This window comes from Athene cunicularia (assembly GCF_003259725.1).
Source record: "Athene cunicularia isolate RWA chromosome Z unlocalized genomic scaffold, athCun1 chrZ_part3, whole genome shotgun sequence".
Classification (NCBI taxonomy): domain Eukaryota; kingdom Metazoa; phylum Chordata; class Aves; order Strigiformes; family Strigidae; genus Athene; species Athene cunicularia.
In genome coordinates, this window is record NW_020799144.1 from 4,677,868 (window position 1) to 4,704,087 (window position 26,220).

Consider the following 26,220-nt stretch of genomic DNA (forward strand, 5'->3'; position numbering starts at 1 on the left):
GGGGCACGGGCAGGACGTGCGGGGCCTGACCCGCGGCCTCTTCCCCCAGGGCGGTTTCGTGTCCGTCTCACGGGACCGAACTGCGCGGCTCTGGGCTCCTGACGGGTGAGTGCCGGGCCGCGGCCCTGGTCGGGCCTGGGCGGCCGGTTCGGGCCGCGCAGTGCGGGAGGAAGGGCGCGGAGGTGTAACCGCCGGGTCGGTCCCCGCGGCCGTGACCTTCCTTGGGTCTGCTGACTGGAGCGGCGGGGGCTTGGAGGGGTTGTGCGTGGCGGTCTGTTCGCTGGAGCCGTTTTGTTGAGTTTGCGGATGGCTGAGGCATTGGTATTGCCAATGCGCGCCTGCTTTTGGGGAAGGTTGTATTTGCTCGGATAGTTAACCGTATGTCGGTATTTTTATCGTGATTTGCAGGCTCTAGTCATGTCTGTAAATCCGGGCGTCTTTTTTTTCCGTGTAGTATTGATGTGGTTTTCACCTTTTGGTATTCAGTACCAAAGTACTTTGAAGTAGTAACAGTGCTGTATTTTTGACGACAAGGCAGTATGTTTTGAATATTTTCAGAAGACTTTTTCTTGCCCTTCCTAAGCAGACTTCTTTGAACATAAAATGGAAAATGAACCAAAAACTACACAGAAAATTTAAATACACGAAGATACTGGAAAAGGAAGAAAAACCATTATTTTATGATACTTATGTTGTACAGGGTTGTCTCCTACTGGATTTATCTTGTTGATTTCACTCAGTGAATTTTTTAGCATATTGTGACCAGAAGAGGTGCTGCTAAGCAATGTGAATAGGAGATGGTGGAGATATAAGGTATTGTAGGAAGGCACAGCATATATCTCCTCACCCGTCTATAGTTTTAAAACTATGTGAAATGCATTCTGAAGTTGCTAGGCATGGATATTCTTTCCACTGCCTTCTGGTGAAACAGAGACAACTGGTGAATTTGCCAGAATGCTCACACATGTGTTTAAATTGGTGTCTCTAGCTCTGTAGTTGAGGGGAGGGAAGACTGATCTCATTAAGTGTGTCTTGTTAAATCTCTCATCACAAGGGGAGAAACTTGTTAAACTGTACAGAAATTTATTGCAGGAAAGGGGGTCTAACCCATAATTTTTGAGAGCTGTATGAGGAAGACGTGATTAACTTAGGTAGAGTCATGGCACTGATAATGATTATCTCTCTCTGCCTTGACTCTGGGATTACAGTAGGCAGGGTAAGCAAACTGCTGTATGTAATTTCTCTTACTTAAATTTTACACACAGATATGTTACCTTCATTTGTTCTCTGTACCTTAAGCAGTAAAGATGTTTCAGAATTTAGAAGAGTATCATTTCCTCTACACACTCCAAGCTTTCCAAGCATTACAGTATGAAGGATGACAGTGTGGTATGATAGATTATGTTGGGTTGTTGGGGGGTGGGGGGAGGGAACAGACACAAAGAAAAAAAAAACCTAAAGCACCACCACCACAACCCATGCATTTATTGCATCAGGATAAGTAGCTTTTTCCAGTTACTGCTATAACTATGGACTCTGGATCATGATGAATAAATAAGGGTTCTGCTTGGATCAGTTAGAATCTCTTTAGCTATCAAACCTCTACAGTAGTCCTAATTAAGAGCCAATGAAATGATTTGACAGGCAGTAAACTTTCTTCATTTATGTGCACTGTTATGTTGGGGTGTACTGGAATACATATTTGAGTCTTGAGACACCAAAAGATTTCATAAAGGTAAACTATAACTAATTCTGATCAAATTGGGCATAGTGTTTGCCCGTAAGCAAGGAAAACCAAAACTATGTCTTTCCAGGCCTACCATTACTGAAAAACAATTAGAAAGCTTTAATTATTGCTTACTGGGTTGGACTGCTGGGATAGAATTTTTCTCTGAAGTTTTTCATTCATTCTGCATCATCCACAGTATTTATTCAGCACAATGCAAGCAAGCATAGTTATTAATTCAAGAGTTGGAGTATAAAACAACTGTTATAATTCAGTGACTCAAATACTGTTTCTGTTATGACCCTGAACTGATTATTGTGTATGTTTAGTCTTAACAGGGGTTTTACTGAAATGCACTGTATGAGTGGCCACTCAAATTTTGTATCTTGTGTGTGCATCATACCTCCAAGTGACCTTTATCCTCGTGGGCTGATTGCAACTGGTGGCAATGATCATAATATTTGCATTTTCACAGTTGATAACCCAGCTCCTCTTTACATCCTTAAGGGTCATAAGAACACAGGTATGTAGTAATTTTATTTTGGAGTTTATTGCATAAAAGTTGTTATTTGTCAGAGAGAAAATTAGGTTAAAGTTATAACACTCGTGTTTTTTTTATTTCTTTGGTATTTAACATAGCAAACTATTTAATTATGTCCTCTGCAAAATAGGATTTTATAATCTCAATTCATGTAGTGACAGTTCATTGCTAGGACTTCCAAGTTTATGCTGAAGAATGCTTGAGCTTTTACTGTATATGTGAACACATAGCAAGTTTCAGAATGATTACCCTTTTGCCAAGGTTTGTTTTTAAGAAGCAGTAATTTAGTTCCCCATGTATTAAGCTTGATTTTTGTGTCAAAGTTGACAGAAGTAGAAAAAGTCAGCTTCCTAAATAAGCAAACTTTCACTGCCCATTTTGTTACTTAGATGGAGATCTAATATTAACTGATGCTTTAAATAAAGACTAAAAGCCAACTTTAGACACGTCAGTGTAACATGACGTATTAAACACAATTTTGCATGCCTTTTCTTCAGCTATGTAATGAAACATTCAGAAATTTTCATATTAGCATACTAAGTTTTTATTTTCCTACACTGATCTAGTATTAATAGACCTTTCAACTGTTTTGTCATGTAATTATAGGATGTCAGAAATAAGTATTTCAAGTTTTGAAGGTTTTGGGTCTTTTCTTTACTGTGTTAAAGAACAGTTGTGGAGATCAGTTTGAAAATACCCTAGACTGCTAAACAGCACCAAAAATTCATTCTTGTATTATAAACCTCTTGGCTTTCTTTGAGCAAGAAAATAGTGTCATTGTGTAATGAGGCATGGAATGGCTTATGTACTGTATCAGAAACCTGGGAGAGATGAATAGTGAAAATGACATGCAACATGCTCCCCCCAGACATGTAAAAAGGGATGAGGTGTTCTAGACAAGTTATAGATTCCCCTACACAAGAGTATTTCTGGCAATTTCTTTAGGAATATAAAACATTAAAAAAAAATGTAAAATTACATTAATTGCAAAATCTGTTTTTAAAGTGGGGAAAAAGTAGGACATGAGAAGTGACAGGGGTAAGATACTGCCCAGTTCTCAGTGTGGAGTCACAGAAGCCAGAAACACAAAGCCATACTTTCCTTCTATGAATGATTAGATGGACAGGGTAGTACTCTCTAACTCTTTGTAAACTTATTAGTAAACCTTATTAGCACTGTGTGTTTTCAGTTTTACACCTGTGTATTACTTGAGCACTTGCAGATTATTTTTTTTGAAAAATCTTTTAATGTCACCACAATTTCTTGGTAGAATTATTTTGCCTTCCAAGATGGTAACCTAAGTATTTTCTTGTACAAAATACTGCTCTTGAGGACATAAACTAATACAAGTTTGTCTGGGAACTGGCTGGATGATCACACTCAAAGAGTTGTGGTCAACGGCTGGATAACCAAGTGGAGACCAGTGCTGAGTGTTTTTTTCGATTCTTCTCTGCATTCCACAGGGAGGGAGGAGGGAGGGAGTGGCTGCATGGTGCTTAGTTGCTGGCTGGGATTAAACCATGTCAATATTCTAGTCTGAGGAGAAGAGCAGTTTCGAAATATGAATGGCAAAAAGATGTGAAAATTTGTAATCTAAAGTGAAGAGGGTTTTAAGCAATTCCTTTCTATTTGGCAGTGCAACTCTTAATTCTTCCCCAAACTCCTCAACACTAAATATGCTACTAATACTAAGTAAATATCCTTAAATAAATCTCTTTAAATTGGTGGCAATTCAGGAAACTAGTCAATGCTGATTTGAATGTTCATTCCAGTTTGCAGCCTTTCATCTGGGAAATTTGGCACGTTATTAAGTGGATCGTGGGATGCAACAGCCAAAGTCTGGTTGAATGACAGATGTATGATGACACTGCAGGTATGAAGTTCCTCTTTGTGAATGTAAAATAGGTACTCCAAATTTGATTCTGACAAGTCTAACAATGTTGTTTATTTTCAGGGTCACACAGCTGCAATATGGGCTGTGAAAATATTGCCTGAACAGGGATTAATGTTGACTGGTTCGGCTGACAAAACTATTAAACTCTGGAAGGCAGGCAGATGTGGGAGAACATTCACTGGTAAATGTTGCTGCATTTAGTAATTTCATCAGGGTCATGTGCTCTTTTAAAGAGAACAGAATAAAAACTCCACAAAACTGTAGATAAATTGAGTGATTCTTAGGCAGGGTTTTTGCTGTCTCTTAAATTGTACGCCCAGAAATCACACGACTTTCAAAACAATTAGATTTTTTTTCTCAGAGAATATTGAGCAATTAATTACTTTTTAAAAAAAAAAATTATTCCCATAATGAAGATTGGTTACCAGGATGTAGATGTGAGCTAAATTGAAATAGTATACTGCTGCTAATGGAAATGGTATAATGCTACATTAAAAGTTTTCCTTTCTTTTATAAAGGACATGAAGATTGTGTGAGAGGTTTAGCTATTCTCAGTGAAACGGAATTCCTTTCCTGTGCTAATGATGCTAGTGTTCGAAGATGGCAGATCTCTGGCGAGTGTCTGCAGGTGTATTATGGACATACAAATTATATATACAGCATCTCTGTTTTCCCTCGGTGTAAAGGTAGGATTATTTTTGTGACTGTTACCCAACATTCTTCCAAAACAACATGACAAGGTGGGTGTTCAGTGGAGATGCCACAACTAAAGAACTTAAGTAGTAAATTAAACATGACCTTTTAGCATAAATAATATTTAAAAGTACTGTGATTGACTCCAAATCACACTTGTGGTAGAATTTATCTTGGCAGTAGTCAAGGTGAAGGGTCCTGGGTTTCGCTTAAGTGAAACTTTGGCAAAGCAATAGGTAAAACTATCATCTAGGTTGTCCCCTGTATTTCAGAACTGTTGCAGACTACTAAAATGGTAATGTATGGCTTAATGGTTTGAGATAATGTAGTTTGAAAACTTTCTGTGAAGTATCTAAATCTACATTATAAATAGTTCAGGTTAAAAATTGTATGTGTGAGATTTAATTGCATCTGTCTTCAGAATTAGAGGTTTAGAGGTTCAGAACTAACTGTTTCAGACAGTTACAGAAGAAATTCCACGTGAGTGAGCTTTGTGAGGTGTATGGGACACTTGCACATTTGTTTAACAGGTAAAGTGCACATATATTGGTGGGTGTCATAAATCTCTTATGCCTTAAAATTTACATTACATAGACGTTTGAGAGAGCTTTATGCATGTTTCCTGAAAAAGCAGACCTACCTTGCAAAAAACTGAATTTGAAACAAATGTGAAGCTATGCAAGTATAGTGTGCGATAAAATTATGATAGTTACAAAATTGATCAAAGTTCTTCATTTAAACTCTTGAAAAGAGGAAGGAATCTTTTCTTTGTCTTAAGCATAATTTCTTTCCCTGTCTGGCTTATTAGTCAGCATTTATGCACTTTTAATGTTTTTTGAGGAGACAACCTAGCAGTGACTTTTTCAGCTCTCGAAGTTGAGAGAAGTATTTAGTAGAAAGGTTCTTTTACTGTTCTAATTTTTAGATACTCAGTTGCAGAATGGCATTTATTATACAGTACAGTAAAAATACATCTCAAATATTTTTATATCTTTTTCTTTGCAGATTTTGTGACTACTGGAGAGGACAGATCTCTTAGAATCTGGAAACAAGGGGAATGTGCTCAAACAATCAGACTCCCAGCTCAGTCTGTATGGTGCTGCTGTGTGTTAGACAATGGTGACATCGTAGTTGGTGCAAGGTATCCAGGTTTTACTCCCAATGTATTTTTAGATATAAATCTGCAAACCCTTAATGAAATTTCAAGCATCACTTTGGATATCAGTTTCATATGTATTTAAAAATACAGCCATCAAAGTGCATGTGGGGATTAAATTTAAATATGTGCTGTACTTCTTCCAATAAGTCATTCTTTTGTTCTGTGAATCACAGAGGTTGAGTGAGTTCCTTAGGAATGTGGTAAACCATGAATAGACTGAGAATGGCCTTACAGGTACTCTATTAATAACCCTTTTGATAGGCATATCCTACCTTGATTTTAAAATTATACTACAGATAGGGGTTACCTGCTTAAGTCTTCCTCTGTGTGTTTTTAGCATGAGAGCAAATTTCTTTCCTAAAAATAGTTGGAAGGTGTGTGAGCCAGCATAGGCAGGATGCAGGAACAACCACAAAACTATGGATAAAATGGAAAGAGTAAATCTATTTTTTGCCTCATGACACTGGTGATCTCTGCAGCAGCACCTGGGCAGAGGCACACAAGAGGCATGTAGGCACTGCAGATCTTGGTCCTTGCTAGTGAGAAAGAGAAGAAGAAGAAGAAAAAAACCCAATCCTGCTGCTTTTGCTTGTATGTCAGATTTTCACAAGCATAGTTTTCCACTGTGCTTTGATCTTTCCCACAGCAGTGTAGGAATCTCAAGTGTGTTCAGTAGGGTTCCTTAGAGTCTATCACAGGCCTGTGTTGTCTAACCAGAGATGTTGTACCCGTCAAGTACACAAAACTAAACAACAATTAGTATGATACATGTGTTTTTCAACACCCCAGCTGCAGCTCAGTTGAGCATGTTTACAGTTCTCATCACGAAGCTTCTTTTACGTTCCCACAGGAGGGGTAGCTACAATAATATTGGTTTCTCATGACACAAAGGTCATGATTAAAATGTCATCATTTTGACATTTCAAATAGTATTTCTGTTTGAATGTTTCCATTCAGTGATGGAATTATAAGAGTGTTTACAGAGTCTTTGGAACGTACAGCAAGTGCTGAGGAGATTCAAGCTTTTGAAAATGAGCTTTCCCAAGCGTCCATTGACCCTAAAACTGGTGATTTAGGAGATATTAATGCTGATGACCTTCCTGGAAGAGAACATCTTAAGGATCCTGGTAAGTTATTGTACTTTTGTCATGTTAGAGATGCCTCCGAATCTCAGTTCTGAGGTATTGAAACTTTCCATAGTTTCCAAATTAAGGCTTTGATCTCTTTCAATACAGTTGCTGAAGAAAACAGCTTAATTTTGTTCTACTATCCTTTCCCTGATTCTTCTGAAGGCAAGACTCTAGTTAAAAAATATATATAATTTTGTAGACTAAAATGGCAAAAAATACTTTTCTTCTGACATAATTTACAAAAAGGTGAAATTGAGGATGCTGCAGTGTGTTCAAGATGTTTCAGATCTGTTATGCCAGCTGTGTCAATAGTATATAAGACAGTTACATGATTTGCAAAAGGGCTCCTAGAAGTGGATTTTTTTTTTCCCGAAAAGTAAATGCAAATGTTCTGCTTTAGCTTTCCACTTGAAAAAATTTTTGTCTCAATTTACTCAGCACACTTCCCAGCTACCTGAGAGATTACTGACAGTACAGTGGAGGCAGTGGCAGTTAAGATTATTCTTAACTAGATGAATACGTTTTTGCAAGGTGAAATAACCCGCGACCTCAGCCCTTGGCTCTGATCAGCAAGTGGCATAGATCTTAAAATTTTATGATGCTTTCCATATTGGTAGACTGTGGGAGAATATCACCTTTCTTGATTGTCATCTCCTTGGGAAAATGGTAAACTATGAAATACTGGACTTCTTAAGGATTGCAACTTAGTCTGGTGGTAGATACCATTACTGTAATTGTAAAATGCTGTGTCAAGATTTCTGCTATTCTTGCTGCAACATGTAGCATTTACTTTTGTGCTGTGACTTTAAAAGTTGTTGAACTATCTTTTCATCTTTAAATTTGAGTGTTATTGGAAGACTTTTTTTCTCTCCTACAGTAAATTGTATTCTTGAATTTGTTCAAACTCTTAAACACTTCTGTCTACAGGAACAAGAGATGGACAGACACGGCTTATTAAAGATAATGGGAAAATAGAAGCATATCAGTGGAGTGTTAGTGAAGGAAGATGGATAAAGATTGGCGATGTTGTTGGTTCTTCTGGAGCCACACCACAAACATCTGGAAAAGTTTTATTTGAAGGAAAGGTATATGCAAACTTGAATGCTTATATTCCTCCTTAAGTAAAATGCTTTGTTTTCCATTAAAAATTTATTCCAGTCTTTGCTTAGGTTTAGAAAATAAGTATTGTATCTTTTCTGCCTTCTTTGATCTAGTAAAACTTGGAATAAGTACTGCTTGCTTTGCTTTGCTTTATTACTTTTGAAACATTTTGTGAAACAAGCAAGCTAATAGAGACAAATTATTTTGGTGACAGTTAAACTATTAGAGAAATGATCTAGGTGAACTATTAGTAGAGAAATGATAGTATTTATTGCTCGTAACTTGAAAAGTTAGTTTAAACTTCCTTTCCAAAGGAAGTGAACTGTACAGTTTAAAATGCAAGGCTTACCTAAAACATTAAGTACCAACCCTTCTGTATCCCTTTTCTATTGTAACTTTTGAACAGAAGTACAATATGAATAAAGCCAGATAAGCTGAAAAACATTTCAGTAAAGGAAACATACACAGAAAAGTCTCTGTCCAGTGCAGTCATAGAAGGAATGGCTTTGAGATACTAATTCTGTCTCTCATGTGGTTTAAAGAAACATTAGGAATTTGTTGTGTTCTAGTATTAGAAGTGTGCTTTTAAGACTGAAGTGTTTTGAGGTGTCTGATTGCCCTTTGGATTTGCAGGCAGCTAGAGTGTCCATGAGAGTTCCCCTATGCATCTGTTATTTTGTAATATGCCTGCATACACATTATCATGACATGTTTTAGCCTGGCCTTCTTGAGACAGAGAATTCTGGAAGATACAGGCTATGGTTTAAGCATTTTTTACTTTCAGCCTGTGTAGGAGAGTAGATTGATACAAGTAACAATACAAGTATTGATCTTCAAGTAACAGTATTAGTTTTAAGGCCTAGCCCTGGGCCATTATTAGTCTGCATTTGATACAATCTTTTCTAAAAAGTGCTGACAAACTTATTTGTTTTTAATTTTATTCTGCTTGAAGGAGTATGACTATGTTTTCACTGTTGATGTAAATGAAAGTGGGCCTTCCTACAAACTGCCATATAACATCACTGATGATCCTTGGCTGACTGCATACAATTTCCTGCAGAAGAATGATCTAAATCCTATGTTTTTAGATCAGGTGGCCAAGTTTATTATGGACAACACTAAGGGGCAAACACTGAGTACAAGCGCTCAATTTTCAGATCCGTTTACAGGTAAGAGTTTTAAACTTAAATGATGACATCAGTCAGTCCTCCCAGTTTTTTTTACCAGCAGACTTGCTGAGGGTGCACTCTTGTCCTGATCCAGTGTCGGGGGAGGTTTCAATATGATCCTAAGAGCGAGATTAAGACACAAATGAGGTCAAATGCCCAGACCAATTCACAGGCTACAGCAGCTTCTCTTGGAGGTTTGCACAGACACAAGCAAGCTTTGAGACGGTCATAGGACATTTCAGTCTCTCACAACTCTAACCCATCTTCCAGATTGTTAACGAAGATGTTGCACAAGACTGAATGTGATACTGTCCCCTGGGATAATCCACCAGTACCACACTTGCCCTCTAACTAGATGTTCTCAATACACTTCTCTGTCTGCTTAGGCAGACTTCAGTGTTGTAGCTCCTGCACTTCCTATAGAGGACTTTCATCTCCTCAAATGACTGAGGGCTAATCTAACAAGAAAAATACAGAAACCTGACAAATTTCTGAAGTTGAAGTTTTGTTCTGAAAAATACAAAATTTGAACCAAGCCAGTTGTATTTTTCAATCTAGTCTTTTTTTTTTCAGTGGAAGAAAACTTCACTTTTTATATTACTCTGAGGTAGTCAGGTGCTATTAAGGCAGTTAATAAAATACAAAAAATTTAGCTAGTGAATTAACTGAAACTGAGTGCAATATACCAATGACGCTTTTCCAGGTGTGAAATGGGACTAGAACATGTTAATTACTGGCATGGTTTAACCCCAGCCATCAGCTAAGCACCAAGCTTGCTTTTTCCTCCCCCCTTCCAGTGGGTTGAGGAGGAGAATGAGGAAAAAAAAAAGTAAAACTCGTGGGTTGAAATAAGAATGGTTTAATAACTAAAATAGAATAAAATATAACAATTTTTAAAAATACTAATAATTGTAACAAAAAGGAATATAACAAAAAGAAATAAAACCCAAGAATAAGACAAGTGATGCACAATGCAATGATCCACCCCCTGCCAACTCCCCCCATTTTATATGCTGAACATGACGTTCTATGGTATGGAATAGCCCTTTGGCTAGTTGGGGTCAGCTGTCCTGGCCATGCTGCCTCCCAGCTTCTTGTGGACCTGCTTGTTGGCAGAGCATGGGAAACTGAAAAATTCTTGACTTAGTTGTTGCTAAGTAGTGCTTATCCTAAAATGTCAGTGTATTATCAACATTATTCTTGCACTAAGTCCAAACCACAGCACTGTATCAGCTTCTAGGAAGAAAACTAAACGCTATCCCAGCCAAAACCTGGGCAATTACTCATAAGCTGAACCATGTTAATCAATTACATCCTGCTTATCACATTACAAACAAAACCACTCCTTATTTCAATTAGTTTCACAAAGGTGAATTTATGAGTAAAATGTTATTAAAATAATTGAGGTAAATCTTTTTCTTGTAATGACCTAGAAATGAGAATACAGGCTAGTGGGGTTCAGATATAATTCACAGCTGTGGTCATCTGAACTTCTGAGTTGTCTGTGTTCAGGTGTGTAATGCATATGCACCAGAAAACAGATTTCTGACTTTCAAGTAATTTGGAAGAATATGTTCAGCATCAGGGGACTTTTACATGGATAGGATCAGATTTCTTATAATGCTTCAGTAAACAATAAGATATATTTGATGTTTGACTTTATTTTTGAGCTGCTTCTGCCTGAAAAATATTGACACTTTAATAATATCAATCTATGTGTAGTAGTCATTGCTCTTCTTACTGTTTCACTAGGTGCTGGTCGTTATGTTCCAGGCTCTTCATCTGGATCAAGTACAGTACCTGCAGCAGATCCATTTACAGGTAATGTAAAATTCATAATCTGTCTTGCTATCATTTAAGATGCATATTTTAATGTGTTCAGTTGTATTCAGCCATCAGCTCCAGACTACTGTTTCTTGCAGTTCTCCATTTGGCGAAGTAGTGTGGGACAGACTGATAAGGTGGACTCTGCCACTGTCAAAGCATGTCCAGGTCTGTTCAGTAGAGCAGAGCCCTCTGCTGTCTGGTCTGCCTCATGTTACTCTGTCCTTTGCAGCAGAGGAGTAAGGTCTTAAACCGTATGTTTTGTCAAACTTTCATATGCACGGCCAACGCAGGAATGGGTATATTCATAGAAGTAGTTTTCTCTTTTCCTTACTATTCTTTTTTTCTTATTATGTCACCTTTATTGGTGCCTTCCACCTTTAGATTCTAACCTTCCCTGGCATAGCTAGTTGAAATCCCTCCTCTCTAGTTTAGCAAGCCTGTTTGCAAAGACATTCCAGCCCTGTTTTGTCAAACTTATCCTAGCCCTGGTCAATAGCTCTTACTCCTCAAAGAAGGTCCTGTAGTCAGTAGATGCTGAAGTCCTGCTCACAAAACCAGCCATGCAGCAAATTGCTGACCTGCATGTTGAGCCTGCTTCTACTCAAGTGTTCTTGGTTTGCTGGCAGCACCACCCTTCACCCTTGTCCCCAGAGCTCTGTAATCACTCTTGACACTCTCCAGGACTTCCTTGGCAATATCACTGCTGCCCATGTAGAAGAATAGGAGGGTAATAGTCTGAAGGCCAGGCAAGCCTTGGCAGTCTCTCTGCAGCATCCTGGTCCCCAGAAGACACCAACCTGCCAAGATATCGGGTCATGTCAGTAGATGGGTGCCGCCATACCCTGCAGGAGGGAGCCTCCCATCACTGCTGCTTGCCTTTCCCCTTTTTGCAGATGACACAAGGTGCAGTCTCAGCTGGTTCTGACGCATCCCCTGTTGGGTGTTTGTCCTCACCAGTTCCAGGGCACTGAGCCTGTTCTGCGGTTGCAGATGTACAGGTGGAGCAGAAGACTTTGTGCTGTTGCCAACAGCCAGAGCTTTCAGCCTTCCCCATCAGACTTTCTGTATTCTACTCTGGTCTCCAAATGTGTTTCCTCTCTTGCTTTGTGTGGATCAGGCTGTGATCTCTGCAGATGCAAGGGCGCTGCAGTTCCTTCACCTGAAGTTTCAGTGACAGAGTCCACTTCCTGCAGGAGAGGCCACTGTTGGCCCCAGGCACAGAGGGAGGCCATGCCTGGGTAGCAGTGCCCCCCCCCTGGAGCTAGTTATGGATAATGTACCTGCTGTGCTGAGGGCCTTTGGAACACTGGGTGGCAGAGACCATGCTAGAATGTCTTGCAGCTGTGAGTCCCTTAGCTTGTGAATGCCGTCACCACTGCCAGCACCAACCTTACACATTGGCATAGAGTTAATCCTTAAATTTCAGGAAGTGTTGAAGACTTTTTTAATCACTTCAGTGCAAAATAACACCTTTTAATAGCAATGTTTTAAAACTAGTAACTAAATATGGTATACATTACCTCTTTACCAGTGGTGGTGTTTAAAAGCCTAATGTCTCCGTTCAGGTGCTGGTCGCTATGTTCCTGGTTCAGCATCAAATGCAATAGCTCCAGTAGGTGGGGTTGATCCATATACAGGTAAGAGATGATGCCTGCTAATGAAAAGCATCACTGATATTTTGCCTCAGTTTTTCCTGTGACATGAAGTTTGTATGGATGCAAATTTATACTTAATGAGCAGATTCCAGCTGCTCATGGAAATTATTCAGAAAATAGGGATAGCAGAGCCTTCCTTTACACTCGGGAATCATGCACAGAAGCTTTAAACTGTGTATTTGTTTTTGAGATAATTTTTGGTTTCCTTCTAGTTATGTTGTCAATCAAAGAAATTGATACATGTAGCTAGTGGAAATTACACAACATCATCCATTAATTCACCTGTGATTCTAGGAAATCATTGTAGGTCATGATTAAAGCTTTTTACTACGGTTTTTCTAAAGATATTTCAGGCCACTCTTGCATGTGACATAACTTGGTCATATCTGCAAGTCTTCCACTATGTGTAAACTTTGCCTATTCATTATGAAAATAATCAAAAGATGAGATTTCAGGAGCAGGAGAGATCTTTGTTCTAAAATGACCCTTGCTATTTTAATTTTTTTAACCGCAATGCCTACTCCTATGAATGACAATGTATTTAGTTCATGTAATTCAGAAATCAGTTAATAATTTAAACTTGCACAGTAAACTGAGAACAGTTTGTGAAGGTATTGCTGTAAGCTTTAACCCTTGAATATAAAAACAGTAAGGAATGACAGCTATTTGCATAACCATTCAAGTTTTTTCTAAGATATTTTTGAGTAATGTCCATCAGGAGAGATTTATTGGTGGGATAGTGTTCTGTGTTAGACGCTTGGGTACACCACTCAACTTTCCATATTTCCTTTATGTAGGAACGGGAGCCTACCAGTCAGCTGCAGCTAAAGTTGAAAATATTTATTTTCCGAAGAAGGATGCTGTCACATTTGACCAGGCCAATCCTATGCAGATACTGGGTTGGTGTTTTAATTTCAAGGATGGTTTTTTCATCTGTTTGAAGTAACTTTACTTTTGAACTTTTCAAAAAGCTAAGTGATTCCCATAGCTTTTCACTGTTTCTTGGTTTTGACCTTTTAAAATTGCATTTATCACTTTAATGGTGCTGCATGTATTTGAAGGCTTAGGAGTATGAGTAAATTTCACAAGACCTCTATGTAATACAGAATATCCATTTTTTTACCCTCAGCTTGTATGTGCTATGTTCAGCATCTTTTTTTTTTATCAACACTGTAATTTTTTTTAACCTAGCTGCTGGTAATGCAGATCATGTGCAATCCCTTCCTGATTTTGCTCACTGAAGTTTTAGTTCACAGATTACGCTGTATGATTATGGTGAAGTTTTGAAGTAAGGCATTCTGCAGTTTCACAGGTTGCAATTGTCACTTCTGTATTTAAGCAGAACACTGCATAACAAAAAAAGAAAACCATATACAATATTTAGTAATTATACACATTTTTAGTAAATGTTGTTATGGGCTTGTTTTTCCCCATGCTTCATTTCTATTCTACTATCTCTTCCTCTGTATTGTCTGTAAATGTTCCATGGAATCTTTACCCTATTTGTCACCAGTTTATTTCAGTATGTTTTTGTAGAGTGCCTTAGTGTATTTAAGGGTTTTGTAAAACTAATTTGCATTCACAATGTACATGCCTTGAAGATGTCCGAATACAAATTACCTTGGTTCCTTCCCTCTGCTTTATATACAGAGCTTGAAAATGTTGTTGTCTAGTAGTCTGTTGAAGAACCTTAGAACAAGAGGTTATGCTTTTTAGAAAAAGCATACTTTCACCTTTATCCAATTTCTTGAAGAGAATAGGCTCCTTTACAGTCATGGAAACAGAAAACAGAATGGTTTGGGTTGGAAGGGACCTTTAAAGATCATATAGTCCAACCCCCATGCCATGGGCAGGGACATTTTTCATTACGTCAGCTTGCTGAATGCCCCATCCAACCTGAATTCAAACACTTCCAGGGATGGGGCATCCACAGTTGCTCTGTGTCTTGTTTGGTTTAAAGCCATTACTTGTTGTCCTGTCATTACAGGCCATGATAAAAAGTCTCCCTTTGTCTGTCTTATTAAGCCCCCTTTTAATTGAAAGGCCACAATAAGGTCTCCTTGAAGCCAGGTCTCCTTGAAGCCATCTCCAGGCTGAACGTCCCCAACTCTCTCAGCCTGTCCTCATAAGGGAGGTGCTCCAGCCCTCTGATCATATTTGTGGCCTCCTCTGGACTTGCTTCAAGAGGTCCATGTCTGTCTTGTGCTGGGGATCCCAGAACTGGATGCAGTACTCCAGGTGGAGTCTCACAAGAGTGGAGAATCACCTCTCTCAACCTGCTTGGCCACCCTTCTTTTAACACAGCCCACAATACAGTTGGGTTTTCTTGGCTGCAAGTGGCTGTTACTAACTCATGTCCAGTTTTTAATCCACCAGTATCCCTAAGTCCTTCTCTGCAGAGCTGCTCTTAATCCATATATCATCCAGCCTGTACTGATACTGGGGATTGCACCAACTCAAGTGCAGGACCTTGCACTCGGCCTTGTTGAACTTCATGAGGTTCACATGGGTGCGCTTCTTAAGACTGTCAAGGTCCCTCTGGGGCCTTCTTTCTGCAGTGTTGCTCTTCTATGTATTGTTCAGGTTTCATTTTCTGTTTAAAAATATTAGTTGGCATCTTCAGTCAGCCGTGTCCTGTTTCTCTGAGTCTTCTTGCACTCTGATATTTGTTTGTTCAGGGCGAAGATAAGGGATTCACAGATCAGAAATTTGTTTCTGGAGGTTGTTGCTAGTAAAGAGATTTAGCTCGTCATAGTTTTGCACAGATTTTACAGTAAAATTTAGTCCAGAACTTCTTGAGAGGGAGAATGGCAAGACTGGCTGACTTCCATTCTGCTATGTTACAGCAAAGTAGAGACTTTTACTTAGTCTTAAAAACATACTGCATCAGTTTATTTTTGTCAAATATTCTTGAAGGATGGCTATATTAGCCAAAGGTTTAGTGGGTGGTTTGGTTTTTCTGAAGCTTAGAATCTGAAAACTACATTTACTGAGTTTACCACCATATTATAACAGTGCATGGTTAAATACATTTGTAAATTTTATGACTGGGCTAGAGTTAATGTGTGTGGTTTTATTCCATAAGAGGCCCAAAGTTGACTTTTGTGCATACGGTAAAACTCATAAGGGTGTACTAATGTAATGCTGCCTGTGTGTTTATTGACGTGGCTTTCATCAGTTCTGGAAGAACCACGATTGGCAGGTGCTTAATGCTAGATCCATTTTAAGCAGAGTGCTGTACATTAAAACGCTTTTTCCAATACTTTGATTTTTAAATGACATTGAAATTTGAATATAGGACATGGTGCAGTATGTTTTCCTTATGGCACTGAAGTAAAAATGCAAAAACTATGATCACACTGAGAACATACAGTTTCATTATTGTTTCTACTACCTAATAATAGAGCAAAAAAAAAGAATAATCTTTCAGTTATGAAAACTAATGGTCTTGTGATTATTTTCTGCATTTTTTCCTGTATGTAGTCTAAGATGTGAACTCTGAATCCTTGTGTTGCAGTATTAGAGGGAGATTATTAGTAGCAATCATTGTGATGATTAAAAACTTAAAATTAGAAAATTATGAGATGGGAAAAATAATGTCTAAAAATCTAAACCCCCCCCAAACGATTAACAATAGTTGAAACTTTTTGGTAAAGTATTCCATCGAAGACCTTATATTTGTGAAGTTCTGATGTCAGAAAGCTGTGCCTTCTATTCGTCTTACAGGCAAATTAAAGGAACTTAATGGCAGTGCAGCTGAAGAACATAAGCTTACAGAAGATGACTTGATAACCCTAGAAAAGTTATTGTCTGCAACATGCAACACTTCTGCAGAAACACCTACAGCACAGCAACTTCAGACTTTATGGAGAGCAGTTAACTGGCCAGAAGGTAGACACCTGAAGTTATTTTTTTTTGTACCATCATCTCATTGATACTTCACCATGAGCCAGAAGTCGTCTTATGTTGGCTGTTATGCAGAATCTGTCCCAAAGAGTTTATAATCCAAGTAGAAACCAGAAGATGATAAACAGATGCTAAACACTGCAGAGGAAGTGACATGAATTGCAAAATTGATAATTGGCTAGTTTTGTTGTTGGCACAACATAAATGCAGAGGAGAAACGGTATAAACATCAGTGATGGTTATTTCATTATCAGGAGCATCCTCAAGAATGACATGTGAGGCTTGTTTGGAAATGGCAAAGAAATGTGATGTTTGAGTCCTAGTAAATTGTTATCAAATGAGATACTAAATTATGGAGACAAATTACTAAATAAAATATCTCAAAAGTAGCTCCTGTTTAATACAGTAGAAAAGAAGTTATTGAAGCCAGGTTATGTGGTCAGAGGTGCATTAGTGAAATGACATTCTGAATGAATGTGAATGGAGGTGATATAATTTCAGTCAATAATGTATTGTCAGCACTGATGGATTGGAAAGGCTATTTTGATTGTTACCACACATTCTGGAAAAAATGGATACACTGCATATACAAATATCTAAACATGCTGTTAAAATGAAGTGCTTTCTTGAAATGGTGGTTAAAGATTTATTAACAGGAAGAATATTTTGGTATTAAAAATTCATGTTCAGTATATAACATCACTTAAAATACATTTTGCTCAGCTGAGAGCTGGTGATGGTTGATATCTGCATACTTTTCAGACACTATATTGTACAGAACATTAATTCTCAAGATCCTGCATATGTGCAGGAAAATGCTCAGTAAGTAGCTAAGCAAGTTTACTTTTGATTTGGTTATAAGCATGATAAGTTTGAAATTTGAGAAAGGCAGGGAAAACTACTGAACAAACTCTCAGTTCAGTTTCCTTACAATGATTTCCAGTTGGACACTTGAGGACATTTTTTTTTTTAATTTGCAAATTAGGTCTTGAAGTTGAAGGTAGTCTAAAAATCTTTTTTTCTCATTTTTCTTTCTGAAGCTGTTTTGTAGCTGTACTAAACTATAAAATGAGGACAGAATGAGGACAAAGGGAAATGCTGCCTGTATAGGGTGTTCAGTCACTGGGAACCTTTCGAGACCTTTTTGGATTAGTTACCGTATTTTGTGTTTGCCTTCAGTATTATCAATTAGCTCTTAGGAAAGATTTCAGGATTTTTTGCAAAGCACTGTGTTTATCCTAAATTAAGGAGCATGTTTTTTGTGATTAAGTGTTACTAGACTGCATTTGTCAATACATGTCTTTATGAATTTCAGCCAACTTGTGCTTTACCTGAATCTCTTTATGCACGAAACTGTTATTGTCTGTTCCCAAAGCTAGGGGCTTAAAAATCTCTGTATCTGAAATAAACTAATCATCATCACACTTGCACATAATGCAGTATTAATACTAAAATATTTTTTTGTTTTGTTTCTTAGATATTGTCTTTCCAGCCCTAGACATTCTTCGGTTGTCTGTCAGGCATCCCACTGTGAATGAGAACTTCTGCGGTGAAAAGGATCACGTGCAACTTATCATCCTTCTCCTTAAATTTCTGAACCCTAAAGGAAAGGAAGCAAACCAGCTGTTGGCACTTAGAGCTCTTTGCAATTGTTTTGTCAGCCAGGCAGGCCAGAAGCTCATGATGGAACAGAGGGATGAAATAATGACTCAAGCAATAGAAATGAAATTTGGCAGTAATAAGAACATCCACATTGCGCTTGCCACGCTGATGTTGAACTATGCTGTATGTTTGCATAAAGTCAACAACATTGAGGGCAAAGCTCAATGTTTATCAATAATCAGCACAGTTATGGAAGTTGTTAAAGATCTTGAAGCCATTTTTAGACTGCTTGTGGCCCTTGGGACACTCATCAGTGATGATACAAACGCTGTGCAATTAGCTAAGTCTCTTGGAGTTGACTCTCACATAAAAAAGTACGCCTCTGTATCTGAACCGGCTAAAGTAAAGGAATGCTGTAGGTTTGTTCTTAATCTGCTGTAATTGTTTGTTTTTCTTAGCACTTGGGAGAGACAGTGTATGCAGGAAAAAAAAAAAAAAGCTTTCATTCATATTTTGTGACAGACTATAATTGAGAAAACACTGTGGACTAATTACACTCAGTTTGTTGGAAGATACGGAACGAATAAAACTTTTTACACTGTTTGTCGTTTGACTGCTTTTCTGAAGTTTATAGTGCACAGGATCTTTCCAGGAACTACTTCTGACATAGCTCAGATCAAGTCGTCTAGATGGACATGTAGGAAATGGCTGTGATTCAGTGACTGTCAACTCAGACACCCATCCCAACCACGTTTCTAAGTTTCAGCACAATGAGCCTGTTTCTTGACTGTGCTTTTTGTCAGCAGAGAAGGGGCCCTGGGGACACTTAAATTCAACAGTGCTTTTCACAATTGGTTAATATTAACCCTTGTCAAATATCCTCATATTTTCTGGCATCTTCCATAAGGTTTTTTCCACTTTCTTCTGAAACCTAGCTGGTTTTATGGCGCTTACTGTTTTTAACCTAGAACTAGCTGACTGAGGGATAGAATCTTTAACAGCAATATAGATGTTGTGCTTCACTGATAAGTATGTTGTAGCTTGTAAAATGGCTTGAATGTCTACAAAAGCTTTACAGGATTTTTAATGACAGGAATATTCCACCAGTTGATAGCAAATGTCTAAAGTATGTTGTAAAATATTAAATATCAACCTGAAGAGGGGGAGAGAAATGAGAAATTAGGTGCAGAGGACAGGTTGAACAACAGCAACTAGAAGATGTTTCCTAGAGAGGTGCTTGATGCTCCATGCCTGTCAGTGTTAAAGAGGCATTTGGACAGTGCCCTTAGTAAGTGCTTTAACTTCTGGTCAGCCCTGAAGTGGTGAGGTACTTTGACTAGATGATTGTTATAGGTCCCTTCCAACTGAAATTCTTCATTCTAAAATGTACAGATGTAAAGTTTTATGAATTAACTTTAACATAGTAATTGTGGTGATTGTGAAAAGATAAAATAATTTACAGCTATGTCAGCAGATCCAAGATTTTCAGCTCAAAAGGGGAATGTTATTTCATACTACTGCAAATGTTACTCTTCAGCTTAAAATTAAGGTGAAGTCAAGATGGTCAATGTTCAAGTTACATTTTTCATTACACTAATAGAATGGAAAACATGAAAAAAATGAGGGAACTCTTCTGGCACATGATCTCTTCATCATGGGACACTTGTCTGCCTCATCTGTGACAGATGTGAAGGATTTTGTGACCAAGAGCTCTTAACTTTTGTTCCATTTAACTGAACTGTCTGAATTACTACATTACTTCAAGCAAACCTTGCTTCTCAGATCATGAGTCACAAATTCATACTGTTAAACTTGATGAATTTCTAGATACATATCCTTGCAAGTAGTCTTGATCATGGCCTTAGTCACAGGTTTTCTCATTTCATCTATTGCAGGTTCATGTATAAGATTATTAAGGATTTACAGTGCTTAACAACAGATCAACCCCTTCCTGGGAAGACATCTAAGAACCTTTAGGAAACATGTCTGTGAAATAATGTGCCTGTGTGTTGAATTTTGTTGCCTACTATACAATTGTTCTTGAAGCTTTAGCTTTTTGATGTTGTACTCTTTAACTGTGTTTGTACATGTATTATTTTAAGAAATCTATACTCATCTAACATTTTGGCTTTGTTATTGTGGGATTGCTCTGTTACAGATTACCTTTTTATGTGAAAATTGTCATCAATTTCCCAGACCAAAAATTAACATTTATATTAATAAACATACTCTGGCAACTTCAAGAAATGGTACATTAAGAGATATTACAAAATTCACATAAATTTGCAGGGAAATTATGGGGCACAGCAAAAAATCCTTCATCTGGAGACTGCAGATATACAAAGCAGGTCAGGAATATTAGGATAGAAGGACAGCTGCTGCTATAGGGTACTGTGATACCTGACCTGATAATTTAGCGTTTTCTGAGGGAACAGAGGGAGTGGGGGACATAGGATTCCATCCCCACAGGAATTGTCCTTGGAGGGTCTGTCCCCATAGAGCCATGCAGTGGCAGTACAGGCAATGGAAGTAACTTGTAAAGGAGGTAATGGAAAAAAACGTTAATACACACAGCAAGGTTTTACAACAAGTGTTTGCTTTTCTAATTGACACAGAATCATTTGGCATTCTTAGGCCTTCATGCATTTGTGCAGCAGCTTTCAGTGAGGATTTCCCAAGCTAGCAAAACTTGGTATGTGCAAACACAGGTTGAGTGCAAAAAGGGGAGAAACACATCTACAAAGCAGTGGACACATTTTTTCTGTCTTACGATGCATAGCAACTAAATACCTTCTTTTTCTCAGTATTGCCTTGAAAATTAATAATTGCTATTGCTCATTTTAAATGACACTTCTAAAACTCCATTAAGGTACATGGAAACATGCATGTACATAAACACAAATTGATGTAAGCATACTGTATCTATTGATCATCATAAAGTGATGAGATTTCTGTGGGGAATGCCTCTACGTATGCTGTTATTCCAAAAGAAGGGTTCTTTCATCCAGTATACAAGCCAGTACACACAGGGTCAAGGTATTTTATTTCATGCCTTTCCAGAGATGGGTGTTGGGTGGTAATTCCACAAAGGTAGCACACTGCACAAAAGAACTTCAAACTACATGAATGCACACTTACTGTAATGATCATTGGTTAGTTTCTTTTCACGTTGTCCCTCATTGGCTAGCAGCATGCCTCGTCTCAATTTAAAGTTTCTTTTAGTTCTCTGCACAACTCAAAGGGTGAGGGTGGGCACGTCTTCTTGGTCTTAAATTGAGTCAGTGGTCATGGTCTCTCCCCACCGTCTTGACCTTTCCCGCACTTACTATTCCACTGACTTCATGCTTCTCAAACAATCATCCAGCTTTTGATGCTTTCTGGGGCAGGACATTTTTTACCAATCTTTTGGCTCCTCTTCAAGGGTATAGTCGTTAGCAAGGCCTGCATCATTTACACAAAGTATCAGGATTACACAATAAATCCAATGTTTAGTGGTTGCTATAGCTTAGGTGTTAACCTGAACATATGGTTTTACTTAGTCTACACTACTGTTGCAGAGATCAACAACAACTAAAATAAGGATGTCACCAGGATGAAGTTTCTGTTTCAGTGAAAGGATATTCAGTCTGTGCCTTGGAAACATGCCAGACAGGAGGTCCACAGAATACAAGTTTTTGAGGTCAGAGGACGTTGTAGACAAGTATGTGCCTAGCACAGAAATCAGAGCTGGCTTGCTATCTGCAGCAATAAACCTCAAATAAGTTGATCTGTGTGCTAAGTGGTTTTGATTTGATTCATCAGGGGAATAGTAAAAGTTTGAGAAATTTCAATAGACCCTTAAAGAGAAATTGTGTCTTTTGCAAAGAATTCAAAGTTTCTCAGTAGCTGATACAATTCTTCTGGCATCTTTTTCTAAGCTAGAATGGAAGTTCTTAGAAAAAAAGAGCGAACAGCAGGTAGTAGCAGCACTTGACCTTAAACCTTTGTTGTTAGGCCTGCCTTGGGCTTTATGAAGTGGAAGCACTTGGGGTCTACTTAGACCAGAACTCAGCATACAATATAAAATGTCTTCCTAGGGAACTGAGTGCGGAATCAAAACTGACTTAGGTCAGCACCAACTCTACTTGCCAAAACAACTGGAGACAATAGTCACATAACCTGGGATACAGGAATCACAAGATTTTGGTAATGTTTATCATTATGATGCACCTTACTCTCATCAGGGCCTAATCTTAAGCATACTTTTTAAAATCTACTCGGTCATGTTCAGGCTGCAGACAAACAATTCAGTCATGTTCAGTCTGCAAACATATTTCATTAAAAGCACTGTCCATGGAACTACACATTCATGAACTATTGGATGCAGTCACTCTCTTTAATGCAATATGCTAAAGTAACTGACTGTAGTAGTACCATAGATCAGTACTAAAGAGGTAACTGTAAATGCTTTAGGAAATGTTACAACCTACTGGTTCCAATGTTGTGAAATTTTTTGTTTAAAAATATTTAGTTAAGATATTTTAGCCAAATGTGATCCATTACTATATGCTGTGATCACTTTTTCTTTTTTTCTCCATCTCTTTAAACTATCAACAAATAAAAAGTCTAGGAACAGGAGACATTTCCCAGCTTTCAAAATGTGTACTGGATAGACTGTGAAATTAAATGTTTAGCAACAAGATGCTGTATGCAACTGTTGAAAGCCTAAAGGAAGTGTGGGCGTTTTCAGATTTCCTATTCTTTCAATGGATTTTGATGTTTATTCACCGTAGACACTGAGCCTTCCATTTTGGTGGGAAATTTTTTTTCTAGACTTTCCAATTGAAAAGATTAAATTTGCAAATGGGGACAAAGTCACTGTTGGTCTGTAACAATCACATGATAAAATAAATGTTAAGTATGGAATACCCCTTTTTGACAGTGAATTCTGAAGCCTAACAGTGATCAACATTGTTAGAAATCACTTTTATCAACACGGCCAGTTAGCTCCTATACTCTATGTGAATAGATGCTGCATTCATTGAAAACACACAATTAAAGGTGCAGGTTTTGTTAAAAAATAGCAGCTCAGACAATTGTTAGATATTTGATTATTCCTGATTCATCTTTAATATATGTATCCTGTTGGCGTGCTGTTTTGCCAATTATTAGGCCTAGCATAAAGGGGAGAGCCAGCATAAAGATGAACCAATAACCAAATTGTATTTGATACAAAAGGGTCAATACATGGGTGAGCACTAGGGGTACAAACAAGTCAGATTATACATAATGGACATCAATCCCACTGACCCCAACAACACCACCACACAACCAACAATGGGCGAAATAAATGGTGAAATGCAGTCTCCCATAGAAGGGACAGGAGACAACCAAGTCAACAAGCCAAATACATAAGACCAAGGAAGCCACACACTGAATCTCTACACAGCCCACATTTACAAAAGCCAGACCTGACCAGAGCCTAGTTCCAGGAAGGCAGGAGGTCCTTCCCCTACAGGGAAATCTGCACAGTGCATCCACCTCACAGACAGACACTGCCCCTGCCTGCAAGTGGTCCCAGCTTTTACCCCTAAGTGGGACACCTGACCTTTGGTTACTGAATGGGGGACACCTGGGGCTCATTTACCCAATGGCTCTGTCTGCCAGGCCGGCTGGACACTGGAGGGAAGCCTAAAGGCAAACTCACCCCCCCTTTGGGAAGGGCTGTGGGAATCACCCATATGTCAACCTTAATTTGGGGCTTGGGGTTTAAACCCCAGCATTTCATGTGCCTAAGCATATATTGCTTAACCTTTTATTTTCCATATAGCTGCTCAGGGGATCCCATTTTCATCTCAGATTCATATACCCCTCATCAACATTTCCTAATTACAGTACCTCTGCCATCTTCAGAGTACACTAAGGCTATCATTTTGTGCTGACAAATATGAAGGTCTATTCCCACCCATCCAAGTAATCTAACAACACAGAGTAATCAGGATCAAACCTGACCCTGTGACTGTGCGTTATCTGACTCTTCAGGGGCGCACGCTTACTGGGAAAAAAAAAAAAAAAAAAAAAAAAGAAGAGCTGATACTTAAATTCTTCTAACCCTTTTGCAAACACAGTGTCAACCACTGCATGACATCATCTGGCCACAGGGCTTTTGGTCACTGCCAGCTTTGTACAACTAGCATTCAGTGGACCTCTATCTAAACGGGTTAAACCACCAGTGCTCTTTGAAGATCCAATACAATGTGGAATCTATCAAACTGGAAGGCAATTTGTTTGACTCTGAGGAAAAAAAAAACAAAACCAAACCAAACCAAAAACCAAACAACAAACCAAAACCAACAGACTGTGTTGGTTTATGCCCTGCAGGGACTGGAGAGCATGTTGTCCCTCCCCCACCCTCAGCCGGTTGGGCTGGCAGTGAGGCACAAACCCGGGTTAAAATAAGAAGAAATTTAATACAACAGTGTGATAAACAATCTGAGCAACAACAGTAGCAATGATAACAATAAACAGCATTAACAGTGAACAAGACAAACGATACACAGAGAAATACCACAAATGGTCAGGAATCAAAGCCGACGTGTGGGTCCCACCACCAAAAAGCCAAAGAGAAAGTTAAATTAAAAGTTTCCCGCCCCTGGACCTGACGCCAGCATGGTATGAATAACACGGCTGGAGATCCCTTCCCCCTCTCTCTCTTAACCCTATCCCAGCTGAACCAGGACACAGACCCAGAAGACAAATGGACACTTTAGTGCATTAAATAAAGAAGAAAATTGTTGCAGGTCTCTGCTCAGAAAAGGATGTTCTTAATAGAAATTGTTCCTGTGTAATGATGGATGTTTGTCTACCCTGGTTTTTGTTTTCAACTAACTATCCTCTTTAACTGGCATCTCCCTTTGTAGCTAATTTTGGCATCGATGGCTGAAGGCTGATCAGTGTCTTACTGAATTGCAGAGAGTTGTCATCTGCCTTTAACGGGCTTCTCTGCAGTGATTCCTACTTGTTTGCATCCCATCAAAATTTCACACTTCTGCAATAGTCATGAAATACCACATAAAACCTAAATTTATGTTAACATTAGGACTGACTGGGATATGGATATTTGGGTTTTTATTATGGATATTTTCATGCTTGATACATTTTTAATGGAGCATGTCTCTGTAGAACTTAGCAATACATCAACCAAATCATTCAGAACAAATTTCTGGGGACAAAACATTACACGAGAAGCAAGTGTTTACTGTGATCTGTAACCTGTTGCTTAAAGCTTCACATCAGGAGCTCAGACCAGCAGCTCTTAACCAAGTGTAAGAGATGACTCTCTGGAACAACAGAGAAATCAGTCAAATGTCTCTCAGTTGGGCAGGCTATACGGACTACAGCAAAGAGTAGAACTAGACTAGACAAACGAGATTCAAGATTTTTTTTTTTTTCCCCAGGCAGAACATTTTGCTCATTTATTCAGGTTTTTCAGGTGCCGCTGAGCACAAAGGTGGTGTTACCCGGATGATGTCGTTTGCCTGGATTTTACGTCATCTACTTGGGGTTTCCAAAAGGCTCTGGATAGGATCTCTGGTTCCAAAGAGTTGCCAAGGGAAGCGAATGAAGGTCCTCACGTTGTTGACAGTTGAAAACCAGGGAATAAACGGTCACGATTAAGGCGTAATTACAAACGATCTAAAACATTCGTATAAACGGGTGCCTTGCCTGCGTTTGGGAACAGTTTTAATCCCACCTCGCTACCCGAGAACAAAACCACGTAACGAAATTACGCCAGAGAGCTCCAAAGGCGGGCTGGCGCCTCAGCGCGGGGCGGCGCC

At 38.6% G+C, this 26,220-nt stretch overlaps 1 protein-coding gene across 2 annotated transcripts; it reads left to right on the forward strand.

Moving 5' to 3' along the window:
- Positions 1-6: 6 nt before the first annotated feature.
- PLAA (phospholipase A2 activating protein) lies at positions 7-19,006 on the forward strand. Of its 2 annotated transcripts, XM_026866703.1 has the most exons (14): positions 7-105; positions 2,056-2,249; positions 4,040-4,140; positions 4,222-4,342; positions 4,680-4,847; positions 5,860-5,995; positions 6,971-7,140; positions 8,071-8,228; positions 9,197-9,413; positions 11,166-11,234; positions 12,806-12,877; positions 13,693-13,794; positions 16,622-16,786; positions 18,279-19,006. In XM_026866703.1, the coding sequence occupies exons 2-14, from the start codon at positions 2,078-2,080 to the stop codon at positions 18,842-18,844; spliced, it is 2,217 nt and encodes a 738-aa protein (XP_026722504.1). In that variant the 5' UTR covers positions 7-105; positions 2,056-2,077; the 3' UTR covers positions 18,845-19,006. The 2 variants fall into 2 exon arrangements, with proteins under 2 accessions (XP_026722504.1, XP_026722503.1); XM_026866702.1 differs by lacking the exon at positions 7-105 and having other exon boundaries at positions 2,048-2,249.
- The last annotated feature ends 7,214 nt before the right edge of the window (positions 19,007-26,220 follow it).

Bases quoted from the DNA above. Each gene is read 5' to 3' on its own strand.
- PLAA (XM_026866702.1), top strand. From the start codon at position 2,048: ATGTTTAGTCTTAACAGGGGTTTTACTGAAATGCACTGTATGAGTGGC. The intron at 4,141-4,221 runs GTATGAAGTTCC...GTTTATTTTCAG, and splicing joins GATGTATGATGACACTGCAG to GGTCACACAGCTGCAATATG. The intron at 11,235-12,805 runs GTAATGTAAAAT...GTCTCCGTTCAG, and splicing joins TGCAGCAGATCCATTTACAG to GTGCTGGTCGCTATGTTCCT.